Source organism: Pagrus pagrus, assembly GCF_965226575.1.
Source record: "Pagrus pagrus genome assembly, chromosome: 7".
Classification (NCBI taxonomy): Eukaryota; Metazoa; Chordata; class Actinopteri; order Spariformes; family Sparidae; genus Pagrus; species Pagrus pagrus.
Window position 1 is genome coordinate 16,754,164 of NC_140191.1, and position 15,945 is coordinate 16,770,108.

Below are 15,945 nucleotides of genomic sequence, written 5' to 3' on the forward strand. Positions count from 1 at the left end.
ACCGGTGACTATGATTGATATCTGTAAGCTTGTTTAAATCCATTTTCTATTTTAGATGCATGCCAAATAGCTGTTTGTTATTCCTGCATGTCCAGATAGATATCAATTACATATACGGGTACTAAAGTATGCGCTGTTGATAGTACCAATATATTACAGTCAGTCAGAGCTTTCTCACTGCCACTTGTTACTTGTTCAGTATGACTTTGTGATGCTGTGGACAGCTGCAGGCCTGTGTCCGCCCCGCTGTGTGTTCCTGTGGACTCTGTGGTATTTTAACCCCTGTCTCGCTGGTCACAAAGAAGAAGGGCTTTGGCCCCTGAGAGTTGTGCTGCTGAGGCTGTGGTGAAGGCGGTTGCACAGGGGTTGGGGTGTGATTCACAATCAGGGCCAACAGATAAAAACAAACTTGTGTCTTGAAGTGTCGTTCAGTTTCAGTATGTCAGGCATCCCGTGGATTGACAAGCAGAAACTCTACTCAGCCAAAACAGGCTTGGCAAGGTCATAATTTCACTGTGCAGGTTTCATGTGTATTACATGTGCTGTGTATGGAAAGACAATGACTTGTAAATCCTCGGACAAGTACATACTGTAATTTGTAAACATAATACAAACCAGAGGGGTATGCTCTTTTTTGACCGTTCCACTTTTAAAATGATTTGTTTGACTTCGTCTCCCCCCTCCTGGTAAAAAAGCTTTCCACTCACGGACAGTGTGTGAGAGAGAGGAGTGGAGGCCCGATGTTGTCGTGTCCTAGCGTAGTGATCCAGACCAGCTGGATGCCATTCCCTATGGGAATCATGAATGTGAAGGTTGTTAAAAGATATGGAGCCCTGGACCCGGCGTGGACCCGCTGACAGCAGCTGGGAGAAGGGGGAAGGGAGCAGGGGGAGGAAAGAGAGCACTGGGAAAGAGAATAAAAAACTTTGTGGAATTCACAACAGTAGCCCTGAAATGAATGCCTTTGTTTTCAGTTTCGCTCCTAACGCTTTGCTTAAAGTGACAAGTAAAGGCAAGTTTTAAACAAAATCTAAGCCTGGACTTTTTTCACTCACATCAGCAGTACACTTGCTTAATAAATATACATTAATCAAAGTTTAACAGTCTCAACACTCTCTCAATCTGTTATTCCTGCAGCAGTTCAGACACATTTTTTATTTTGTCTGGGTTTCTGTACAACACAGCCTGAGGACATTTTTTGGCACTTGTGTATTTGCATTAGAATTTTTCCTGGTCTTGCGGTTGTCTTTATGTGATGCCCAGAAAAACAGACCCTTGAGGAGAGGTGCGTTCGGTAAACACGTGGGACACAGACTCTGGTCTCCCTCCCAGGCCGTGCAGAGACACACCAGCCCAGTCAGGGCTAAGTAGACCACACGGTTAAAGCAACAAACCTCCTGCTGGGTCAACTGCAAGGGAGCAGTCTGAGGCTAACACCTCGCCAGCGAGCTCATCTCACATGCAGACATCCAGACACACACACATGTGCATAGAGTAGAGAGAGGCTATTAAGAATATGAGGAGGAGGGACTAGTGGGATGGCAATCATGGAAGGTAAAGCAGGAGAATGACAAGACTGAAGGAGACACAGAGGACAGTCTAAGTGGCTTTGATTTGTTCTCCCGACATATAGATTTATGGAGTCGTTCATCATCTCTGAGTCAACACAGCATCCTGCTTTAACTGTTGATCAACACACTGACAGATGAGAGCATAAACAAACTTTTCTTTTAAAGGATACGTATACGTGCTCATTTTCAGGTTCATGATTTCATTCCAGTTGCTACTAGAATATGTTTACATGCTGTAATGTTAAAGAAATGCGCTGGGTTTCATATACTGTCCAGTGAAGCAGGAATGTATTTCCAGAGACACTCTGTTTTAACTCCTGTCTCTTTAAGGACGCCCTTTTCTGAATACCCAGTCTTATTGGTCAGCTCACACACGCCTGACCCGGCACCGCTAACAACAACTGAGCAGCTGTGCTAAATCAATTCTTACTTGCCAAACTAGCCCAGGACGTATATTATGCAAATGTGTGACTCAAATGTGTGAAAGTCACAAAATTAAAGGCGGGACTACTGACGAGGCGTTTCAGGAACAGTGTTTTCTATGGGAGAGAGGAGCTCTCATTGGCTCGGACTTTGGCCTTTTTAACTTTCCAGATTTTTTTACATGCACAAGAACCTAAATGACACACCAAAACCAGAAAGCATAATATGTCTCTTTTAAATGATTCATAAACTTTATGTTTGGTGTCCATTTTGTCTTCACAGAGGCTGAAGGCCGCACTTTCACACCACCCGGGTGCCATCGCCAACGGCAACATGAACTCCATGGGCCACATGATGGAGATGATGTCATCGCGGCAGGAGCAAGGCAGCCACCATCACATGCACCCGCACCAGCACCTTCAAGCCCCTCCCCACGCGTACCAGCACCACGGCCACCACCACCACAGCCAGGGCCATGGCCAGAGTGGACACCACCACCCGCAGGGACACAACCCCCATCACAACTCCCACAATCCCCACCTCCATCCCGGGCACCCGCACCAGACCTCACCGCACCCTCCAATGCACTCTTCTTCACATGTAAGCAAAACACATTCCCTGCAGAGCCGAAGCTTTTAGACAGCCACAGGTTCAATAACACATTAACTACACTGCACATTAAAACCTCTCACACTGTATAGGTTCCACAACTGAAACAAGGCAGCGCTTTAGTTGCTCTCTGAGCAGTTTTGAAGGCAGCTATTAGTGGTTTAGTATAGAAGTATAGTGGAAATGAGGCTTCAGATACACACTAAGTCAGTGGATGAGCACATTTTCCCTCGCTGCTGCCATAATGCCAAGTGGTTTCCTGGCAACCATCTCAAAGGTAATTTTTTCCTCTGAGGTTGGTCAGCTACAGGTCAGTGTCGGACGCCTGCCGAGGAGGGAAAGGGTCATGACGAGGCCATAAAGTGCCCTTTATAAAAGATGCTCAGGACTGTCTTTTAAAAATCATCCTCCGCTGCCAAGCTGCCATTACGTGGACACAACATGCTCCAGGTGCTGAAGAAGTTTTATAAATGCCGGTCCTGATGCTGAACAGACAGCCTTGGTTAATGGTCCTGGAACATCTTAGCCGTGAATATATTTGGTTTAATTTTAATTGAAAGTACTGCACACAGCATTAAGAATAACATGATGTGAAACACTTTGTCCTTGCATTGTCAAACGCCCTCTGTAATGCCAGGCATTTTGGATGAAGGACGTCGAGAAATGCAATTCACTGTATGTTCCAAATGTATCATTAAGGCATTAAAACAACACTCTGTGTAGGCACGGAGGCCATTAAAGCAGCTTGTATTTTCCATGGTTCTCATAAAAATGGTAATGATCTGAAGACTGAAAACACTTGACCTTGCCAAGTATATGTCAAGATCTGTCAGTGCACGTACGGTTTTAGAAACGAGTCTTTTGACTGTGTCTGGTGGTGTTAGCCTGAGTGGAAGTGGGCGGTGGAAAACTGCCTCCTGACACCTCTTTAACAAGGTGGGCAGGCTGGTGAATCAGCCCAGTCACTCACTCACTCTGTCACTCCTGACGCCCACGGCCCAGCTCATGGGGCACGTGGCACAACCAGATGTTGTTTTTGGGGAAGTTGCCAGACGTGGAATAGCTGCAGGAGGTAATGTATAGATGCTTGTTTAGAGGCTTGGATGATTGACAGCAGACAGGTGGCTGGTTGTTTACCAGGTGTGTCACAATGGTTGCGTGTCTGGTCGGATGGTGGCAGACACTCATTTACTGATTCTTCCCTCCCCTCTGCCTGTGTTTCAGATGTCACCTGCAACCCAGCAGATGCAGCCCACGCAGCTGCAGTCTCCGCCCCCCAGTGGCGGCCGGCGCAGGCGGGTGGTGGATGAGGATCCAGACGAACGTCGGCGGAAGTTTCTGGAACGGAACAGAGCAGCAGCAACAAGATGCAGGCAGAAGAGAAAAGTGTGGGTGATGTCGTTAGAGAAGAAGGCGGAGGAGCTCACCCAGACCAACATGCAGCTTCAGGTACACAATGAACTTCAGGTGTTCAAAATCTGCAACAACCCTTTAAACTTCTATATCCGTTCACACCACCAGTGCCACTCACTGGCAACTACAGACAACAGTGTTCTTGACGTTTTTTGAAGTTCCTTTTTAAGCTCGCCATGATATTATCCTATTTTGCACAAGATAATGGTGATAAATGGGATTGGTTTGAGTATGAGAATGATATTTAAAAACAAAACATCTGAATTGTAGTTTTACTACTGAGTTTGTCAGCTCGTTTCCTGGGGGGGCCACCAGGAACCGGACTAAAAAAACCTGGATTCAGACAATTAAAAAGGCCCTCATGTCGGATTTATTCACCTGAAACTAAGAATCATGTTTTCGTTACCTTAGAATGAGCATTTTATATCTACGGAGGACGCAGGTCCTCTTCTTTGGAGTCCGACATGTTGCACCATCATGTTTCTAAAGTAGCCCAGAAGGGTCAAATTAAACACTGGCTTTAAACCTAACCTTTAAAGCAACAATATGTAGCAATTGGCATTTTGTCTGGAACAACTTGTCAGGCGTAATGTAGGTGCTAACTACAAACAAAACTCATTACGTCACAACAATGTTATGTGTTGAAAACTTGTATCTTGAAGTAAACATGTAACACTTGTAACGCTGTGATCCTACCCTCTCAAGTGATGGGGGGGTGGAGTGGCCATTCACCCAATTATAAGACACTGTACCCTAAAATTATTTTAATGCTGTTATTTTAAGGTAAAAAAGTTGCATAATGTTGCTTTAATTGGAGTTACTGCAGGTTAAAATGCTTTTTCATGTACTGGTCAATTTTGAGATTTTGGGCTATGTTGTGTCCATAATATCTTCTTTCAGACTCATGGAAAGAAAATGTCCAAAAAACACATTTAGTTAGCTTATTTTTGTTCAGATTTCTGTTCAGGAAATGCAAATTTGCGCATGTGTAATTAGATAGCCTAATTTGTATATTTAGACATAAAAATTACGGGATAACACTGTTTGTTGTCAGTACACTGATACCAGTAGTTATCAAGTGATTTAGGATAATAGTGTAGCCTGCTTTAATTGTGGATCCCATCGTCTTAAAATGCTCCTGTGTTCTTCCTGCAGAATGAAGTGACCATGTTAAAGAACGAGGTGACCCAACTCAAGCAGCTTCTCCTCACACACAAGGACTGTCCCATCACCACTATGCAGAAAGAGTCCCAAGGTTACCTCAGTGAGTAGCTCAAACATAAACACAGACACACACACACTCTTGGGAATATGACCAAAAACACACCTTCATCTGTGTGCCTTAGCCATGCAGTGCAGACAGCACTGCTGTGGAAACGCTCTTTAGTTGTCTTGCCAGAGGAAAGCTTTAAACTGAACTGTGATGGACACGCAGTGACTGCCAAGACTCTTCGCTCCTATGTGCTGGTATCCAGCACCCACGCTCACTGCAGGACTCTTCCGTTCACATACGGGTGTTGCACACTCTGCTAGCCGGCCTGGACTGAGAGGTCATAGTCTAAATCTTGCATGAGACCTGTTTTTCCATCTGACAGCACCTCCGCGCGCAGAGGCAGCCGAGACACAACGTGAGAAAGACGTCACAGGCTGCATGTTGGCATCCAAACTCTCATGGATGTCCCAGGATCTCACTGATTGCTGTGCTGTGCCTCGGCTCCGCCGTGCATGACATCAGAGCCCCACCCTTTGATACGGATACAAGTGACATTTCCATGTAATTAGGATAAGGCACCTCCCTGTGTGGCTTTAGCACAGGAAAATAAGGCTCACATCCCCCCTTTGGCTGAATGGTTCTTTTATACAGAAGAGAGCCAACTCCCAGACTGGGCTGGGAGAGTTTCATCGATGAGTCTAGCTTGTGTACAGATGTCACCATCAATGTGTCCAGAAGTCATCAGGCGTGTTTATGGAGTTGAGTGATTCACTTTTCCATTTTTGTGTTATCCATTTATGGCCCGTTTTGAGATGACAGGTGACATAAATGCCATTTTTAGTATCACATGTTGTGTCATGTGAAATTTATCTGCTAATAAAGCTTTTTTTCTACATTAAAGAGACCTGGTCTGTGTTTTTTTATATGATTTCTTTTACAGTTACGTTATATTTTGAATCCTCTGTGTAGAGATTGAAGGTCATGGTATTCACACGCTTGTGTCCATCCTCACTGATGTCTCTGCTGTGTCCCCAGGTCCAGAGAGCAGTCCAGCGGGCAGTCCAGCCCCAGCGTGCTCCCAGCAGCAGGTCATTCAGCACAACACCATCACCACCTCCACCACAACCGTAGGGGGCAACAGCGTGCACGGGCAAGCCAACCACCGCACAGACATTAACCCCATCCACTAGGGACAGGAGAGACTATAACCCCAGCTGTAGCCCCAAACAACCGGCCCCCGCTATCCCGTTACCCTGCTTTCTGAGGGTTGCCAGCTGCACATGCTTGCCCCCTTCTCCCCTCCTTCCATCAAGAAAAACCTCAAAGGCCTGTGAGGCTGTTCTTTATACAGTAGCTACAGTATGTATTTTTATAGACCAACCCTATTAACGCGTAAATGTTCTATGGTTTATTGCCTTTTTTTAATTTTTTTTTTTTTTTTTTTGTGCTTTTAGCGAAAAGGGAGTTTTGCTAATCTCATGCAGCATTTAAGTGAATATTTCTGTTGTGTGTAATGGTACAAAATGGCCCACGGTGGTCATGGAACCAGAGGAAAGAGACATTAGCCTGAGACTGTCATCTCTGTAAGCAAACCTTACATCTCTGTATGCCTGATGGACTGAGCAAATGAGTCCCATCATTCTCTGAATGTCACATGTGGACAGTGTGTTGAGTGTGTGCAACAGACTCTGAATAAGTTGCTGCCTTTAAGTTCTGAAACTGTCACCACGATGTCTTGAAGACAAGGAATATGCAAGCAGGTGTAATGATCCTTTTCTTTCCTATATGACTGTTAACCTTTTCCCTGTCAGCGGTATTCTTAGTACAGCATGACAGTGAAAACATGATGAAATGGAAGCAATACATCACAGTATTGATCATTTTCTCAACTGTATGTCCACATCATGATCAGCGTGGCCAAGCCACTCAGGTCCAAAGGACATACGATGCTGTTAACAGCTACAGAACTGTACACTGTGATACCAGTGAGGCAGCTCGGGGGTTTGAAACAAACTCCTCCGCTCTCCAGGACCAACTGAAGCTTTAATTATTGAGGCCTCTCTTTGTGTGTTTGTGCATCTGGATCCACATTTTGGATTCAAATCCCAAATGAACAAAACATTCGATTGCGAGCGTCTGTGTAGTTTTGAGTATGCATGTGAATTATGTATATTACCTGTTTGTGTTTTTTGCCTTCTTTACGCTGCAGAACAAAGTTCAGCAGGCGTGTAAAGAAAAAAAACAAAAAAAAAGTGTGCGAGAAAGAAAGAGAGTGTGAGCATGATTGTTTTTGTTGACTGGCGTCCCGTAACTGTTTTACAGTTTCTAAAGAGGAGCAGTTTATGCCTGTGCTTTCCTCAATGTCACAATGTGCCTGAATCTTTCTTAAAATCTTTAGTTAGACAGCAAAACGCCACTCTTGTTTGCTCAGTTTTCTGTGTATTATTAATGAGTTTTGTCACGGATTTCTGCTACATGTAAGAGCAGCTGACCAAGGAGAAAAATACCCATTTTCCATTTGACCTCTGACCTCTTCATCAACTTCTCTTCCTCTCTTTCTCAGGCCTCCTCCGCAGTTCAGATTGGCGATGTTGGATGTACTTATATGTTATCCACAGCAGCTCTTTCTTTTTTCCTTCCTATGACCAGGAATGTCGACTCATTAGCGTGATGACCATAATGCACTGTGTTTTGCAGGAGGACGGATGAAATACATTCCACTGACAGGTGGAGCGATCGCAGAGCTGTCTATGCACTTTGTCCTCTGTCATCCCAGAGGGTAGAATAGCCATATTAAGGTCAGAGTAATTCTCAGTGATCCCCCCTTTTTCACACACCAGCGAGAAACTTAACTGTGTTTGGCTTTTAGGAGACACCGTGCCTGGCATGCATCACATGTCTGTAGAGAGAAGAAGGGAACGTAGAGCTCTTATTGTAGGATGAGAGCCTGCATTGTTAAGTTTGTGCCCTTTTTATTCTGGAAAACAAAAACAACTGAACGAAGAATATCTTTATACTCACATTCAAGTTTTGTCGGACCGTTTGTGTCATAACCCGAGAGTCTGTGTGTGCAGTTCGATATGTGTGTTGATGAGACGGAGAAATAGATTCTCTTGAAAAGGGCTTTGACGTACCAACCCTTTGAACTGAAGCTTGCCTTATGTTAGGTTGTTTTTTTAAACAATCTTAGGCTCGTTAGACCATTCCAAATTAACCTCTCGCATGTGAAAACGAGGTAATGATCTCAAAGAAATTCAACTGGAATAATTTAGATTAAGAGTCTCTCGTTTCATTTTCTGACAGTGGATCCAGACAAACAGGACAGATGGAAGTGCAGTGTGAATGCGTCTGTGTGGTTTCGTGAGAGGTGCAGAAAAAAAATCCCCACACATTAATGATGTTATAATTGTATTATTTTAAATCTAAAAACTATAAATATTGTACATAATGTCATTATTAATTTCTGTAATCCTGTACATGTAATGCAACCACCTTTCTTTTTGAAGGGAGTAAATGTGTGGTACATGTCTGTAAATAATGTTCGCATAGCACTTGTTGCCTTCTGTTGTACGTCGAGGCTCATTTCAGCGCTTAAATACATTGTTTATATGTAATGAACTGATGAATCCATTCTTGCCTGCATAACTTTGTACATTTTATTTGTGTCTGTATCTCCATTTTGTTTTTGTTTTTGCATTTGTACAGATGTTAAAGTATCACTGCAGTTACATTACGGTATGAAAATAAAGCACTTGTTCTGTAACATACAACTAACTGACTGTACTTAAAATCTAGTGACACGATTATTTCCAGAGGGCAAAAATATAGCAAATACATGAAAAAAGGAAAACTAATATTTAAACCAACAGTATATCCTGCTGCTTGTCCTTGAGACATAACTGCTCATTAAATAGTTAAACTCTTCAAAGGTTTAGAATACCCATTAATTATTGAACTGTCTAGACATCTTGATAGTTGCCTGATGAAATAACATGACAGTTAAGTACGAAAACAACTTACTGGCATTTTGACAAAATCACCACAGAACAATACAGCTGATCAATTACATTTTAAAGCCACAATAACCAAAAGAATGAAATTACGCATTGTTTGTTGTTGCAACATGCAAAGAAGCCGCTATGGGAGTTATTTATTATTGGTTTTAGGACGCAAGTTCAGATAATTACAGACCGAAGGGTGTAAACTTTAAAAAGCAGTTTTGTGAAGTCATACTGATGTTTAATTTCTGGGTATCCAATGAAATTTCTTTGGAGAACACTGACCCCTGGTGTTCATTTTGTTGACCGACCAAACAGCGCTTAAAGGAGAAATCTCATTCATCAACAGGTGCCGTCATATCTGTAAGACCCTGCAACAGAAGTCCTTCAGAAAAGGTCATCAGATCTCTGATTATCAAGACACTCGCATTTAGAAAAAAGCATTTTATTTCCAGACGCTCCGCTCTGGTTTCAAGGTTCATTCTTTACATTTCATCGTTAAGCTGATTCAATACAACATACATCTCCTTCAGACCCAACAGAAATAAACATGAAATGATTTCCACAGACCTAAGGCTACATGCCATTTTGTTTTACAATCTGAGTTGCTTAAAGGGGAACTACCGTTTTTTACAACCTGGACCTTATTTCTAGCATAAAATATGATCATTTACTCACCCAGATAACTGGTGTCATTTGAAGTTGTTCAGACGAAATTAGATCCAGTGTAGCGCCGCTATATCCATATAATGCGAGTGATCCGGGCACCGAAGCGCAGCCTATATAACGCATTATCTGCCACGAAACTAGTTCATTTCACCAATATTTTGTTACGATACGCTAGCGCTATTCCCCTCTGAGTCCGGGCTTGTCCGTTATCAGTCAAACTAGCAGTAGCAGCTACAGGTAAACAAGTCGGCTGTCGCGGGTGCGCGCGCAGCTCAGAGATGACATCATCCAGGTCAGAGGTAGTAGGTCAACCTACAGACCCCGGATGTTAATAACAGGCAACAGGAGGACTCAGAGGGGAATAGCACTAGCGTATCATAACAAAATATTGGTGAAATGAACTAGTTTCGCGGCAGATAATGCTCATAGAGGCTGCGCTTTGGTGCCCGGATCACTCGCATTATATGGATATAAGCGGCGCTCCACTGGATCTAATTTCGTCCGAACGACACCAAATGACACCAAAGTTATCTGGGTGAGTAAATCATAGTATTTTATGCTTGAAATAAGGTCCAGGTTGTAAAAAACAGTAGTTCCCCTTTAAAAGAGGTCTGGATCCAGGTTAAGAGGACCTGTTGTTATTTGCAGTGCATCAGAGAATTGCTAAAATGCTTTAAAAAAACAAAAACAAATGAATCAGCTGCAAAAATGTTTTCAACTTCCAACAAGTGCCGATTTACAGTGGCTGAGATAGTTAACAGTCTTTCAAATCAACAGTCAGTAATCAATGTGGACGTGCTTTGATTGGCAGCAAAACATTTCATATCCAGCCCCGCGTTGAAAGGAATCTGTCAATCATGTCAAAGGACCTCGCTGGTTGGTCGTAAGGCAGAATGTGTCCCCCTCCTCGGATGATGACCTGCGTGACAAGAGGATGGATTACAGCTGCTCACCTAGTACTCTTCACATTGTTCATACTGTAAGTATTAATGCTGCTCACCTGGCAAAACTCTCCCACTTGTCTGACGTAACCTGCCACCTCCGTGTCGCCGGGCTGAAGCTTCCAGTGGAAGCGAGGGGCTTTTTTGTACTCATCTGCCCCGGTCCAGTTGACAGTGGGCAGGAACCTCTCGGTCAGCGGGGCTGCTACGATTACATCCAGCTGACCGCTGTAGATTAAGACCTGGATCAAACAGGGAAACACTGTTAGATACAGGGTTCGGAGTAAAATCAAGTACTTTTTAAGCACCTTCAAGGTATCTAAACCAAAAAATGTACAGACGTATATCATTCTGTTTATTTTACCACTTGTTCATATTAACTCTGACTGTATGTTTTGATCATGATTATTTAATGCTCGCTCATTTTGATGCCAGGAGATTAAAAAAATATGACCACAGGATTGTTTTATTTAAAATATTAAAATATTGTCGTTTACTTGAGTGATTGTGCAGATGAAACACCAGATTTAGTTGAGCATATTCAAATTTAAGCATTTTCCAAACTTTTCACACTACAAATGGGAATTATAGGAATTTTATCTTGATGAAGATACGGACAATCACCATGTTTTTTGACCAAATATCTCAATAACAATAATTTGATTAACATTGACCAAAGAGGTAGAAGATGTTTTCCTATCCGATTTATCTAGAATATTCAATTGTTCTTCTGTAATCCTTCACTTTTTTTCAGATCACAGCACAATTATATCAATATATTGCATCTCCAAGACAAAATACAACTAAAGTGGATAATCCCACAGCCCTCACCCTGTAGTGGTCCATCAGCACCCCCAGCCACGGTTTGATGCTCTTCATGACATCCTGCAGGAGGTGCTTCTCCACCTGCGAGCCGTCGTGGAACGTCAAGTTCCCCACATGGATGGCGCGTCGCACCGACGGAAGTGTCACAAACTGGCTGAAGTACTCCTGGTCTTCAGGCTCCTGTGGTGCACAAAAAGGGGTTGGTTGTGCAAAGAACCTTTTAGGTAATTACTTTGCTTAAAGAGGTCACACAGGCAGCTTTGAGCTCTGGTAGTGTTTTTTAATACCTGACACGTCATGTAGTTGAAGTAGTTGGTGCAGCCTGTAGCGTTTTGGAAGAAGGAGGGATATGGTGCCACGTCACCATTCAGCAAGCTATCAAAAACCTGAAGTCAGACAAAACAGTCAGCTAAACCTGGTCTTTGATTTCATTGACATTTCTAATGTTTGTTTCAGAAAGATGTGATAGTAAAAATGGCATTTATGGCATCCATTCATTCAACTATTAGAAATGAGTCCAGATAATGATGATAAATAACACAGACTTGTATTTTGTTTTGCATCTCTTACCTGAAAAGCCTCCACCCACTTCTCCTGGTGGATGAGTTTAACCCCAAGGTCCGTCTGCTGCACGACATACTCTCTTTGGAGTTCATCGATCATGCCTGTCTGGTACATGAACTCACCGTAACCACCCAGCATCTGAAACCAAAAGAAGTAAAATATAACAGTCATCCATCTAGTGACCAAAGTTCAGGTTAAAACAAGACTCACCAACTGATTTTATTCTGTTCAAGTCAGATTGCTTAATGACCTAGAATAAAGACTGTCAGCAGATGACAAATACACACCATTTCTGGATCACAGAGCCCGTCACCAATAGCCATCCCTACGAGGTTAATCTTCACTTTGGCAGTGGGGTTGTTTTTATGGATGTAGTAAGAGATGGCAGGAACGTACTTCCCGGCATAAGACTGTACAGGGACAGAGAAGATTTATATGGGTTAGGACCATATTATAAATATTTATTAATATGAATTTGCAAAGCTTAAAAAGAAAATTTAAAAAAACATACCTCCCCAGTCGTATAGAAGTCATTGGACTGATACTCAGGAAAGATCTGGAAGAACTGAGTCAAAGCACTTTAGAGGGAAGAGAAGGGAATAATAAGAGTTACTAACAATCAACTGTAAGATCCAACTGACAAGAATATCATGTTTGAGTTGGATGGCAGTGTTTTACCTGTACAGATCTCTGCCAACATCGTCCTGGTTCTGAGCAAAACCCCTGTCATCGTCCGTGAAGCTGAAACCGGTTCCAACCTAGAAAAAAACAACACTCTTCCTCAAAGACTTTTCGGTACCTATTCTCTGATGAGATGATGATTAAAAACTTGATAGGGGGTTGTTTTTTTCTGCGAATACTACGTAACACATACCGGATTGTCAATGTACAAAACTGAATATCTCGACGTCCAGGCGTAATCCCTCATACCAACTGCAAAGTGAAGAAATAAAACATGAGAAAGAGAAGCTAAACAACAGAAACTATACAGGGCTCATACTCATTAGGGTAAATAAGGACTACAGTAGATGTGTATGTATGCTGCTGTAGCACCGGACCACTTCTTACCAGTCAAGTTCTTATACACCACATACGGTCCATGTTCCACAAAGAGACCGAACATGGAGGTGCCACCGGGTCCTCCTTGCAGCCAGAGCATCACGGGGGCCTTAGTTCGGCTCGGCTGTCGGTCAGAGCAGGACACACAGAAAGATTAAGATCTCAGCACCATCCAGTGGTGAAAACGGAGAAAAACACTCTTTATTTTGACAGACCTGTTCTCACTTCAAAAGGTGCAATATGTAGCTTTGTGGACAAAATTGTAATTGCCTGAACAAACTAAATAAGCAAACTGTCTCCATTTTCATGACTCAATAAACAAACCTTAAAAAGGACAACACATATTGATACGGTTTTACTTTTATATTTGGCGGACCCTGCCACCCTTCCAGCTTCAAACAGTGTTCTGGGGACCTTATCTTCCTCTGAGAACAGCTTGTTTATTCAGCTATGGAAAAACAATTATATGTCTGAGTTTGTTTTATTACCTCATTCATATTATAAATATTAAAATTCTGAGTTTGAATTTCTTCATCAAAACTACATAGTGCCCCTTTAATGTCTTAATCAGTGATAGCAATAAAGACTAAAATGGGGGTGAGGTAATCAGATTAATATGTTAATCAAGCAGCAGATATGTAGCAAATAATCGACATACAACGTTAAACATCCGTCTTTGGTCTGTTAATGTGAGCATATTAACTCTGGACTATCAAAATGGATTTTTAAAGCATATATGCAAGTGAAAACAAATCAGAGACAATAACCACTTCCTTTTTTGGTTTGCATTTCACAATAGATCACACAGTCGCTGGTTATGGTGTCTGAGAAATGTGTCAATATGAGAGCGATGTATTAACTCTGCAAAATGTTTGCAAGTGTGCACATCCAGGGAAGATACTAAGAACTAGATTAAATAGAGTCTACGCACTATATAATGCTCTCATCAACATTTACTGCCTGCATGTGACGTTTTGGGTGCAACAAGGCAGTAAAAGTTGAGGATGCATCAACTCTCACACAGTTTGCATATTTGTTAGTAAAGACTCCTCTAAATAGACGCTGTCACACAGAAGTGTTTCCACAGAGGCTGAACTTGAAGGATGAAAAATGAGCCTCTTGAACTGAAACAGCTGAAAGTAAATCCACTGTAATGCGAGATTGGTTTGAATAAAAAGGCCACAAGACTTTAATTCCGTGTCGGTCGAGGAAATATCATGTGACGTCTCTGCACTGAAGTATGAAACACAGATATGAGACCCGGTTACTGATTCACAGCTTTAAGGAGATACAAAGTTTCCAAAAATGCCTTTAAAAAAACGTGACTTTTGACAAAAAACAATGTTTACCATCATAGCTGGCATTCCTGTTCTGAAGCTGATTACATATAACACAGGTGCAGTCCCTTATCACAAGTTCACTGAGGGGGCACAGCTCAAACACCTGGAGTACAATCAAGTTGAGTCGCATAGAAAACAAGCACATATGTGTTTGTGACCTCTCCCCAACTTCAGCACGGACAGTAGCTCTATAATGTGGGAAGTCCCGGCTGTAAAGGAGAAGTCTGGGCCTACCATGAGTGCTGGGAAGAACCAGAAGAAGAGGTTGCTGTTGTATTTCTTGTTGACGGTGAGGTACCCTGCATAGCTCTTGACGTTGGCCCCTGGCAGCTCTCCCACCAGACTCAGTTTCCTGGCTGCAAAGGGAAAGAAAACACGTCTGCTCGGTGGCTCATGTGATCATTATAAAACCACAGGATTGTGGTAATACCTTCATCTATGGCGCCCTTCTCCAGGTAAGGAGTGAGGAAGAGAGGGGAGCCGGGGTCCACTCCGTTCAGGCCGCTGACGCGGTGAGATTTTCGGCAGAAGAACGACGAGCAGCCCCGTGAGTGAGCCGAGTCCAGACAGGCCCACAGTACCAGGAGAGCCAGAGTCTCCCTCCACAGCCTGCCTCTGTTTACAAGACACACATGAGACCGCAGGCCCGGTCAGTGAAGGGTGAAGGGTGAACCTCTGACACCGCAAAAGTCACTCAGCTTTCAAAACAGACTGACCGCGAGCTCAGCACGTGGCGGGTTAGGAGAGAGACATTTTGATTGGTTAACACTCACCTCATGTTTAATGTCCCTGCGACAGCACGGTGCATTTGAGCCTCCGGTCAGAGAGACGTGTTTCAGGTGGTCAGCTGTGGACTGACTGAGAAGTGTGAGGCTGCACAGCTGAGTCACATGATCGGCTCGGCTCAGGTCACGTGACAGGTTGGATGATCACGTGGTCGTTGTTGCGCTCACGCGGAGTTTCAGCCCTGAAGTTGTAGGTCCACGGTGAAGTTATCTTAAAGGATGAAGATGAGGACAAATGTGCTGAAGCAGCTCTTTTATAAAGAGGTTAGTCTGACCTGGTGTGTAAAGTGTTTAAAAGGAGCAGTGAAGGCTGTTTTAGCTAGAAGTAAAAAAGGAAAAAAAAGAATGATTGTATTATTAGATGTTTTTCATTGTGCATATATATATATATATATATATATATATATATATATATATATATATGATAGTGATGCACACAATGCAGATGTCACAGCTGGAAAGAAAATGTGAAGTGACATTAAATAGCTCTGGTGCTGGTGACAGCTCACATAACAAATAGCTTAATAAAGCAAAA

General features: G+C 42.9%; 2 protein-coding genes across 8 annotated transcripts in view; one reads left to right on the top strand and one right to left on the bottom strand.

Annotated features, from left to right (window-relative positions):
* creb5b (cAMP responsive element binding protein 5b) overlaps positions 1-8,999 on the top strand; it is a 52,711-nt gene extending 43,712 nt beyond the window's left edge. For 6 of the 7 annotated variants that reach the window (XM_084357032.1, XM_084357033.1, XM_084357034.1 and 3 more), the window contains 4 exons: positions 2,277-2,594; positions 3,828-4,052; positions 5,172-5,280; positions 6,265-8,999. In XM_084357032.1, the coding sequence (XP_084213158.1) occupies positions 2,277-2,594; positions 3,828-4,052; positions 5,172-5,280; positions 6,265-6,419 (807 nt within the window). In that variant the 3' untranslated portion in view covers positions 6,420-8,999. The remainder of the gene's footprint in view (positions 1-2,276; positions 2,595-3,827; positions 4,053-5,171; positions 5,281-6,264) is intronic. The other variant, XR_014622940.1, reaches the window with a different exon arrangement.
* A 657-nt stretch (positions 9,000-9,656) lies between these two features.
* On the bottom strand, positions 9,657-15,509 carry cpvl (carboxypeptidase vitellogenic like). Its single transcript, XM_084357038.1, has 13 exons — positions 15,399-15,509; positions 15,056-15,240; positions 14,860-14,981; positions 13,295-13,409; positions 13,101-13,159; positions 12,905-12,984; positions 12,738-12,804; positions 12,514-12,636; positions 12,233-12,364; positions 11,950-12,048; positions 11,669-11,842; positions 10,897-11,079; positions 9,657-10,815 (listed from the first exon to the last, which is right to left on the bottom strand). The coding sequence occupies exons 1-13, from the start codon at positions 15,431-15,433 to the stop codon at positions 10,717-10,719; spliced, it is 1,473 nt and encodes a 490-aa protein (XP_084213164.1). The 5' UTR covers positions 15,434-15,509; the 3' UTR covers positions 9,657-10,716.
* Positions 15,510-15,945: the final 436 nt, after the last annotated feature.

What these genes read in the sequence shown, in the direction of transcription:
- cpvl (XM_084357038.1), bottom strand. Translation starts at nt 15,433, where the DNA reads ATGCACCGTGCTGTCGCAGGGACATTAAACATGAG. An exon ending in GGTTCTTCCCAGCACTCATG is followed by an intron (nt 13,410 to 14,859) that starts GTAGGCCCAGAC and finishes TCTGACCGACAG; the next exon opens with CCGAGCCGAACTAAGGCCCC. An exon ending in AAGTGGGAGAGTTTTGCCAG is followed by an intron (nt 10,816 to 10,896) that starts GTGAGCAGCATT and finishes CTTGTCACGCAG; the next exon opens with GTCATCATCCGAGGAGGGGG.